This window comes from Hyaena hyaena, unplaced genomic scaffold (assembly GCF_003009895.1).
Source record: "Hyaena hyaena isolate Hyena2069 unplaced genomic scaffold, ASM300989v1 scaffold_96, whole genome shotgun sequence".
Classification (NCBI taxonomy): domain Eukaryota; kingdom Metazoa; phylum Chordata; class Mammalia; order Carnivora; family Hyaenidae; genus Hyaena; species Hyaena hyaena.
In genome coordinates, this window is record NW_024080729.1 from 2,457,958 (window position 1) to 2,468,777 (window position 10,820).

The 10,820-nt window shown below is 42.7% G+C and overlaps 1 protein-coding gene across 4 annotated transcripts in view; it reads right to left on the reverse strand.

The window, feature by feature from the left end:
• The window catches only part of CUNH6orf89 (chromosome unknown C6orf89 homolog), a 65,710-nt gene that overhangs the window by 40,996 nt on the left and 13,894 nt on the right, over positions 1–10,820 (reverse strand). For 3 of the 4 annotated variants that reach the window (XM_039235239.1, XM_039235242.1, XM_039235240.1), the window contains exon 2: positions 615–822. In XM_039235239.1, the coding sequence (XP_039091170.1) occupies positions 615–822 (208 nt within the window). Of the gene's footprint in view, positions 1–614; positions 823–10,468; positions 10,592–10,820 lie in introns of those variants that run through there. The other variant, XM_039235241.1, reaches the window with a different exon arrangement.

The following is a 10,820-nucleotide window of genomic DNA, read 5'->3' on the forward strand; positions in this document are numbered from 1 at the left end:
ACTATTTTCACTGTGCTTTAGGAACTAGTCCATTTTCATAAACAAGCCATTTACATTCATTTTTTAACCTTTTGTAGTTTTATTTTTTAAATATTTATATTTTATCTATTTTTTTAAATACAGTTTATTGTCAAATTGCCTACGTTCGCTTCTGAATGAAATGCATTTAAAGTTTGAGAACTATGAGGACTGCATGGCTCACCAACTTTCCTTCCTTCCTCCCTCCCTCCCTCCCTTCTCTTTTCTTTTTTTAAAGTAGGCTCTATGTCCAGAGTGGGGCCTGAACCCATGACCTCGAGATCAAGAGTTGCACACCCTCCTGACTTAGCCAGACAGGTACCCAGCACCAGGCTTCCATTGTATGACCGGGGACTATGGCCTCCATTAAAGAGTATACACAAATACAGTTTAGTATAAATATATAGCTTTCACCAAGGATATTTAACAAAATGGGTCAAATTTCTTAGTAACTTATGGTAATGAGAGCAAAGGCCAACTTAGTCACAGGAAAACTAAGGTTCGATGGTGGAATCCATCAATAGTAGTAACGTTTGGGGAGAAGGTTGAAGAGTTTGTGCTGTTTAAGGTATTTCCAAGTGAAAACACATGTTTACCTTATACATGGCTATGAGGAGAGGATATGGGGGTGGCCCCCTCTGAGGTTCATTCTTTTCCAGCAGCTGTCTGATAAATTTTTCAATTGCCTTCTCAGACATGCCACATTGATGGCCTGTCTGTCTCACCAAATCCACAGTCTCTGAAAGTTTGTCATAAATGCTGAGCTCGTTGGCAGCAAGATCCATGTCTTCCAATACAAAATCCCTGAAAGAAAGTAAATGTAAAAAGTAAGATGGTTTCTTTAAAAGACCTCCCTCCTCAAAACTACTTCCTTTGGAACAGAGCTTCACGACCATCTGTGGGGAAGGACCAGCTCCCTGTTTTCCCCAGTCCACAAATGTCTAGAGGAGGTCAAGTCAGTGCTACACAGTTTCTAAGTGTTCCTTGATGGCTTGTGACACATGGTTTACTGGTTCCCAGACACTTTACAGTTTTAGACAATAAAGAACATTTTACTTGTATTTCATATACTCAAAAGACTTAAGATCTTCAATTTAAAAACTTAATTTGTTCTCATAATTACTTAAAAAAATTTTTTTAATGTTTGTTTATTTTTGAGAGAGACAGACAGAATGTGAGCGGGGGAGGCGTGGGAGGAGGGCAGAGAGCAAGAGAGGGAGACACAGAATCTGAAGCAGGTTCCAGACTCTGAGCTGCCAGCTGCCAGCACAGAGCCTGATGCAGAGCTGGAACTCAGGAACTGTGAGGTCATGACCTGAGCGGAGTCGAGACGCTTAACCAACTGGGTGACCCGGGCACCCCTGTTCTCATATAGTTACTTTAAGGCCAAAATGTTTCACAGTGGCCACAGAAGAAAAGGTAGAAACTCAAGTGGCAGAGTAGTAGAATACTCTCTTCTAACATTTGTGAAATGCAATCAAATCATTTTTTTTTAAAAAGCACTTGTATTATAAAACAGTATTTCCGTCACTTACCAAAGGAGAAACAGTGCTTGGGATTTATGTTATTGGTCTTTCTTTTCCCCCTTAAATGTAGAAGTCATCTTATTTCACATACTTCATGCCCAAAGTGCTTCTAACCCCAGAAAGCACTGATGTGGTACAACTCTAGTTTTTCAGTAAGGAGATGCTGCCACCTCTAGAGCCCCGAACAACAAGGACAATGAGGACAATGGTCCTGCAGCTCATCAGAGAAAAGCAAGCACCTCAGCCTATCTCCCTCCCCTTCCAGCAGCCATCTGATACTGCTGGCTTGGTCCTCATTAGGACTATTAACTCTTTACCTCACTCGTTCTTAAGTGTGCCTCCACACTGGAATCACCTGGCGAGTTTTTAATGAATGCTCATACCAGGGCCTCAACCGGAGCCAAAGAAATAAAACATTAGATTTCCAATGGTGAATTAACTGGCAGGTAATCTAGACTGAAGAACTGGTTGCGGGAGGGGTGGAAACCCCCATATGCTAACCGGCTAAGTCCCTTCCCCAAACTCTTTGCTTTTGCTCAGACTGCATTCTTCCTAGGCCATATAGGCTTTCCTTTCAAGGTTTAGATAAAAGGATGATGTAAATTCTATTTAAAAATGTGTATTTTCAACAAATGGTGCTGGGACTAGATATCCACGTGCGAAAGAATGAAGTAGGGCCCTTCTTTCTACCCTACACCTAAATTAACTCAAAATGTATCAAAGACCTAAACCTAAGAGCTAAAACTAAAAACTCTTAGGAGAAAAACGTAGTGGAAAAATCTTTGTGACACTGCATTAGGCAATGGCTTCTGAGATATGGCACTGAAAGCATGAGCAGCAGAGGAGAAAATAAACTGGACATTAAAAATTAACAATTTTTGTGCTGCTAATGGTAGCTTTTAGGAGAGTGAAATGACCCACAGAATGGGGGAAATATATGCAAACCACGTATCTGATAAGAGGATGGTATTCAGAGTACATTAAGAATTATTATAACTCAATAATAAAAAGACAACCCAATTTCAAAATGGGCAAAGGGTGTGAATTGACATATCTCCAAAGAAGATACATGAATGGACAATAAGCTCAGGAAAAGATGTTCAACGTCATTAACCATCAGGGAAATAAATACAAGTCAAGACCATAATGAGACAGTACTTCACAACCACTGGGATGGCTATAATCAAAAAGTCATATTAGGGACATGTGAGTGGCTCAGTAGGTTAAACATCAACTCCTGGTTTTGGCTCAGGTCATGATCTCACAGTTGGTGAGTTTGAGTCCCACATTGGGCTGTGCGCTGACAGTGGGGAGCCTGCTTGGGATTCTGTCTCTCTCTCCCTCTCCCTCTGTCCCTCCCACGGTCTCTCGCACTCTCAAAACAAATAAATAAACTTAAAGAAAAAATTCAGATAATAAATTGAGGAAAATATTGAACATCTGGAACCTTGTACACTGCTGGTGGGAATATAAAAAGGTGCTGCTGCTTTGGAAAAGTTTGAGGGTTTCTCGAAAACTTAAACATAGAGTTACCATATGATCCAGCAATTCCCCTTGTTGAGTATGAACCCAAGAGAATTTAAAACGTATTTCCTCACAAAAACATATACATGGATAACCAAGCAGCCTTATTCATAACAGCTCAAAAATAAAGCAATCCAAATGTCCATGAACTACTAAATGAATTGATAAAATATGGCATATCCATACATTGAATATTATTGAATATAAAGGAATAAAGGAGGGTGCCTGGGTGGCACAGTTAAGTGTCTGACTTTGGCTCAGGTCATGATCTTGCAGTCTGTGGTTTTGAGCCCTGTGTCAGGCTCTGTGTTGACAGCTCAGAGCCTGGAGCCTGTTTCAGATTCTGTGTCTCCCTCTCTCTCTGACCCTCCCCTGCTCATGGTCTGTCTCTCTCTGTCTCAAAAATAAATAAAAACGTTAAAAAATTAAAAAAAAAAAGGAATAAAGGATACATACACCACAACGTAGGTGGAAGAAGACAGCCAAAAAGATCACGTTTTAAGACCACATTAATAAAATGGAAAAGTTGAGAATAACGCAACGTACAGAGACATGACGTAGAATAATTAGTGGTTACGAAGGGAACAGAGTGGAGCAGAATGGGGAGCGACTGTCTATAGACCAGGGTTTCTTTCTAGAGTGATAAAAATGTTCTAAGCTTAAACTGTGGTGATAATTGCACAACTCTGTGAATATAATAAAAACCACTGAATTGTACATTTCAAGTGGGTGTATGGCATATAGATTAAATCTCAGTAAAGACGCTTTTAAAATGTATATTTACAGAATTTGAACTTAGCCCTGTTGTGGCATTTATTAAACTACACTGTTAGGATTATGGCTAAGTCACTTGGTCTATTTCCTCACCTAAAAAAATAAAAGGACTGGGGGCGCCTGGGTGGCTTAGTCGGTTAAGTGTCCGACTTCTGCTTAGGTCATGATCTCATGGTTCATAGGTTCGAGCCCCGTGTCGGGCTCTGTGCTGACAGCTCAGAGCCTGGAGCCTGTTTCCAATTCTGTGTCTCCCTCTCTCTCTGACCCTCCCCTGCTCATGCTGTCTCTCTCTCTCTCTTTCCTAGAAATAAATAAAACATTAAAAAAATTTTAAAAAAATAAAAGTACTGAACTAAGAGGTTTTCAAAGTACCCTCTAGCTCTAAAATTGTAAGGGCATAGGAAGGCTTCGGGAAGTGGGAAAACTTCAATTCATTAGAAACTAAAGACTGATGTCCAATTACATTCCTAAATTACCACTTCCTGTTGTGCCAATCTATATGCCAGGCACCATGCTAAGCACTCTAGAAACGTTATCTTAGTAAATCATCACAGCAATCCCAAAAGGTAGGTGTGATTTTTTTATTAAGTTTTTAATCTTAATTCCAGCATCGTTAACATACAGTATTCTATTGATTTCAGGCGTACAATATAGTGATTCGACAATTCTATACATTACGCAGTGCTCATCATGCTCAGTGTACTCCTAATCCTCCCTTTACCTGCTTCACCCATCCCCTCCCCCCTCAACCTCCCCTCTGGCAACCACCAGTTGTTCTCTATAGTTGAGTCTGTTTCTTGGTTTGTCTCTCTTTGCTTTTTGTTTTGCCAAAAGGTAGTTGCGATTAATCCCATTTCACAGATGCTGAAACTAAGGCTCAGAAAGTTTCCATAACTTGCCAGGACATGAAGTCAAGGGTGCCCGACTTCCAGCTTGATGCTTTTAACCTTTCTGCATGCTGCCTCCCTAACCAAGTTGTCTCCTATTCTGAGCTGGCAGTTCGGAAACCACAACACAGTGTCCCTCGATTATCACAACTGAGTGGCTAAGAACTGGAAAAGTGATCAACTACAATGATTGCTGGAAAAAGAATAAAGCAGTAACTTACAGCAACATTTTTCACACCTTGATTTTGTGATTAGTGATTCTGGAGATGGCATATTTTCTGTTGAAGTTAACAAAGATATTCCAAGCAAGCAAGCAAGGATAATGCTCGTTCAAACAAATTACAATAAGTTACCCAACAAGAGCCGATCAAAATCCACTAAAACTCAGGAAAGGACCAGAAAAGAGAGCAGGGAGAGTTCTGGAAAAGATTCCAGTGAAAAATTCTGAAAAGTGTTGGAAGGTGGGGCACGTGCAGGTCTCCCTCGGGCAGAAGAGAACATGACATTGGTGTGCCTTTAGGAGAACCGTGAAGGGAACAGAAGAGCAAGTAAGGCTCAGAGGAGACCCAACTATCATCACCATTCCTTTTTTTTTCTTTTATTTTTTTTTAATGTTTATTTATTTTTGAGAGACAGAGAGAGCATGAACAGAAGAGGAGCAGAGAGAGAGGGAGACACAGAATCCAAAGCAGGCTCCAGGATCCGAGCTGTCCGCACAGAGCCAGATGTGGGGACCAAACTCATGAACCATGAGATCATGACCTGAGTCGAAGTCAGATGCTTAACCCACTGAGCCACCCAGGCGCCCCTATCATCACCATTTCTGATGACTATTTCACAACCTTTGTAAACCTCTGCACATAAAAACCTCACTAAGCCTCTAGTCTGTATTGCAAAAACAATAGGGTTTTTTTTTTGTAATTCAAGTACACAACGGCATTATGATACTGAATATATTTTTGCAAGTTGTGCATCCTTCTTCCTTGAGATTCTGACATATTTCCCAAGTTACTGGAAGAGTCTTTACTAATAATTTCATAAAGTTTCTAAAAGCATGTGGGGATCTTCATAATAAGCCCTCCTTTTGGCTTTGGGTAGATCAGTGGTCTCAACTGGGGACAGTTCTGGACAGGGACATTTGGAAAGTCTGGAGACATACTGATGGTCACACCTGAGGGGTACTGGCATCTGGTAGATATGATGTCAATTAACCACACACAAAAAAAATCTTGTCCCTTTGGGTTGGGAAGCAGCTCCTTTGCTGAGATCTGAAAGTCGGCCTTCAACACAAGGATCTGTACTAAAAACCAAAACAAACAAACAAAAAAACCCCACAAAAAACCAAAAAACTCTCAAACACAAAGTCATGGTTAAGCATCAAGTATGAGGGGGCTGACTGATATCAGCTGAGCAAGGCAATTGCTTTACCTCCAGAAACAAAGAAGATGCAACTCTAGCAGGGATGAGCTTTGCCACAGAGGGAAGTTCCAAAGAGTGAGCTTGACCCTTACCTGCAAGGGCACAGGCAGGGTCACTAGCAGAATTATAAAAATCACGGTCTCCTGCACCACCCCGGACATCCTGAATAGCCAGAATCTCTGGGAGCGGGATCCAGGCACAGAAGAATTCAAACTCTTCTCTGATGAGGGAAAAGGCACACCCCCAATTAGGAGACACTGCTTTAGAAGAGCAGTTCTTCAACTAGGGGTGACTCTGCTCCCCAGGGGACTTTTGGCAAGGTCTGAGACACTTCTGACTGTCAAAGCTGGAGGCGCACTCCTGGCGTGTCGTGAACATCCCACAACAAAGAAGTGTCCCACTCAAAATGTTAGGAGTGCCGAGGCTAAGACATTCTGCTTTGAAGGGAGGCCAGGGTGGGGATGAGGGGGGAGATAAGCCAGGAGGCTGTTCACTTCTCAAGGAGCATCTCGGGAATAGGAGGAAGCCACTGATGGCTCTGAAGAGATGTTCTCCACAATTCCTTCTGAGTCTCAGTCTAGGAAAAAAACAGGACAGAGCATAACTGATAGAATGACTCTGACAAAACTTACAGTAGAAATGTCTGTTTATAGCGGAAAACAGGTTAAGAGGTCAGACTAAATGTAAACCTTTCCTTTGTCCTGCTTAATACAGAACTCCTTTAGAGTTACAAGTATGTCCTCAACACTGATTTGACATCATTGCCCTGGAGGTGTTCAGCTTTCCAAAGTAAACAGCTGTGCCAGCTAGGCAACTCTAGATGCATCGAGTTAAAACATGAGAGGGCTGGGGCACCTCAGAAGGTCGACTCTTGAATTTGGCTCAGGTCATGATCCCAGGGTCACAGGACTGAGCCCCAAGGTGGGCTCTGTGCTGAGCATGGAGCCTGCTAAAGATTCCCTCCTTCCCTCCCTCCTCTCTCTCCCCGCCCCTCTGCACCTCTCCCCTGCTCACATGCTCGCTCTCTCTAGAATAAATAAAAATAAACCAACTTTATTTCTACCTGCTCCTATCCTCACTTTTTCCAGTTTCTACCATAAAAAAAAAAAAAAAAATCCTTCCTCTCTAGAACTTCAGGGCTCGTGTTCTCCCTTCAGAGCCAAATTCCTTAAAAAAAAAAAAAAAAAAAAAAAAAGGCATCACTTCACCTTCGTATTTCTAAGGTCTCCATTTGTTTATAAACCACTGAAATCATATTTCTGTAACCCCCCCTCACATCACACTAATACAGCTCTCGCTCAGGTCACCAATGGCTTTCTATATGCCGAGTCCAAGGGACGTTTTCTCAATTAACACCTTAACTATCTTAACTAACCTCTCCACAGAAGTTGCTGTTGCCAGCCATTTCCTCCCTTGAGTGCTCTCAAACCTTGGCATAATTCTCTTTTCTGAGGCTATACCCCTGAGTGCTGGTATGCATCACAGTTGTCCTTGATCATCTCATTCCCTCCCTGGCTTTAACCACCAGCTATTAGTGATTTCCAAATCTCTTCTCTAGAACTCCAGACCCATCCATCTATCTACGTACCAGACTCTGGCAGAAACTTCCTTCTGCTCCCTATGTAATGTGTCCGTAACGGATTTATCATTTTCCCCCTGCAACCCATTTCTCCTCCCATATTCTGTTTTTTAATTAATGGAAACACCAGTTCTCTATATTTAAAATGCCTCCTCCTTTTTCATCTCTGCTAAGGAACCAATCACTAAATCCTCGATTCTACATTCATCATCTCCTTCTTAGCCCTACATTATTGGCAGTCAAGGCCCTCAACATCTCTCCCTGGGACAATCAAAGATATATTTAGTCTCTACACTGCCAATTCTTCTCCTCTCTGATCCATCCTCTACTCTCCCCACAAACTATTTTTCTGAAGCAAATCAGCTAATGTTACTTGTTTATTTAAAGCAACTTCCTTGAATCTCATGCCCTGCTGTGGAACAACTTACTAAGGTAGTTAAGAAGGCAAATGGACTTAGGGGGCTCCTGGGGGGCTCAGTTGGTTGGATGTCCAACTTCAGCTCAGGTCATGATCTCACAGCTTGTGGGTTCGTGCCCAGCGTCAGGCTCTGTGCTGACAGCTCAGAGCCTGGAGCCTGCTTCCGATTCTGTGTCTCCCTCCCTCTCTGCCCCTTTCCCACTCATGCTCTGTCTCTTTCTCTCAATAATAATAAATATATGTTGAAAAAAGAAAAATAAATTAAAAAAAAGCAAATGGACTTGGAAAAAGCTGAATAAAAATACTTGATCTTCCACCTCCTACTGTATAGCCGTGAGATACGACTTAATCTAAGCCCCTGAGTTTCCATTATTTTATAAAACGGGGATAATTGTGTCTTCCCAACACTGCTGTGAAGGGATTACGAGATGATGAATGTAAAACATCTGTCCCAATAACCGAATTTAATACTTAGTAATTTCAACAAGATGAAGTTGAAATTACTTAGCCTCCTGTTGTGGCCTGGTCACTGCCCACCTGTTCAGTCTCATTTCCTAGTCCTTCCTCACATTCCTCACTGCCATACCATTTTACAGCCTTTTGCTTTTGTACAAATAATTTTCTCTGCCTACAAAGTCTAGCCCCCATGCTTTTCCAATCAGTGAACTCCTTATTCCAGCCTTGATGCTTGTCCTTTGAACCTTAAACACAACTCTGATCACTTTGTATTATACCTATTTCTATGTCTCCTCACACTAAATTGTTCCTTGTGTTAAAACAAAAACAAAAACCACAGGCCCAAAATGGTGTCACTTAGGTTAGGGCCACAAGTCAGTAAACCAAGACTTAACAGCTAACCTAACTGCAGTTTCAAATCCCCTGGAAATGTGACTTTAACCAGTCAACATGGAATTTCCTGGTCAGTGCTAGAAAACTTACTGATACATCCCCTCCACTCCCCCTTAGAATGACCTTGCCTAAAAAATTGGCAATGCCTAAAAAAATTAATTTCCTTTACTCTACTCTCTACCTTTAAAAACCTTTCCTTTTCTGTAGCCCTTTCGGAGCTCCTTTCTACTTGTTAGATGGGATGCTGCCTGGTTCATGATTTAATTAAGGCAATTAGGTCTTCAAAATGTACTCATCTGAATTTTTTTGTTATTTAACACTTGAAAGCAGAGATAAGTGGAGAAAATAACAGAAGAAACTAACGACAGACATGGAAATTCACCTCAGAGTCATGGCACCTGATCAATGTCGTCTGAACAAGTTTAGAGAAAGGACATGAAGTGATCATTCTGTTTCCCAACTAATTTAACTAATGGTTGGTTCATTTTACCATTTATCCCTCTTATTTTTAAAAATACATCAACCTAAGGAGGGTTTAGGTGAGCAGATTAGGAACCTCTCATTTAGACAATCTCTGTGGCATTGAAGGGTGGCTTGTTAGAGGAAAGGGATTAACACTGGGTCTTGAAAATTGTTTTGGTTCAAAGCAGAAAGGGCATGGCACAGACACTCTCTGGCATACAAGTTGGACTATGTGAACTTTAGTCAAACTTTAACATAATAAAGTTGAATTTAGGTTAAAGGGTGTTGCTCCTTAGAGAGAAATTGTGATAAACCCCAGATAAAACACAGAATTTTATTAAGGGAGAAATGCCGATAGAGGATTCCACCATGGGAACAACCAAATGAGCAACCTGAAAAAGAATAGTTAAGAATCGGGGAGTAGTTTCTATTATAAAGTGATGACTAAATACTTTAAACGTACTCGCGAATATCAAGACTACGCGAGTGTGACCAGCAAGGTTAGTGGTCGTCAAGCACGATGCAACACTAGGAAGGACATTTTTGTAGCAAAAGGTGATTACCAACAGCTCATTATCGGGTCAATAAACCAAGTCATATAACTTTCTGAACTCCTAGACGCTACGTTCATTACATGCAAGTCCACACTTTACTAGAAAAAGAGATTTCGAAGGGGGACGAGGAATCGACTCTCAAATAACAAAAATATTAGAAATCTGTCAAAAGGGCAGTGAGACCTAGACTTGGCTAGCACCAGTGTTCTGCACACTGCTGTGCACCTGCGAAGCAAGTTCAAACAGGCTCCACCTCGCTTCGCTCTGTTCCGAGGAGCCAAGGAAAAGACTTTCTCGATGATGGGAGTCGGCCCTGCGGGAGCTGCGGGCGGGACTGTCAGTCTGCGAAACCCCAGAGGCTCTGAGAAGAGGTTCGCGCAGGGGCAGGAGGAAAAGGGCTGCGCGAGGGTGTCACAGGGCGGCGTCCCCCCTCCCGGCCTCGGGCCCCAGTGACTCACATGCGAGGCCCGCGCCCCCTCGGGCTCCTCCCGCCTCGGGGACCGCAGCCTCCGGGCGAGGAGGGTGAGCCGCCAACTTCCTGCTTCCGGGCGCGCGACCCGGAAGCAGCTCCCACGCCACAGGCGAGGCCGCGCGTGCCGGGGTAGCTCCTTCTTCACGCCGCGCACTTGCGTCAGAAGCAGTCGCGCGCGCACGAACTCCCGCGAGATCTGGAGGGCACGGGTTCCTGCTCCCCCTGGCGTCGGGTTCTTCCTGCTGGGTCCACTGAAGTCCTTCCCGGGGTCTGTCCTCTTCCCACGCTAACACGGACGTAGCAGCTGAACTGATTCATCCGAACCACTATTGATTGGG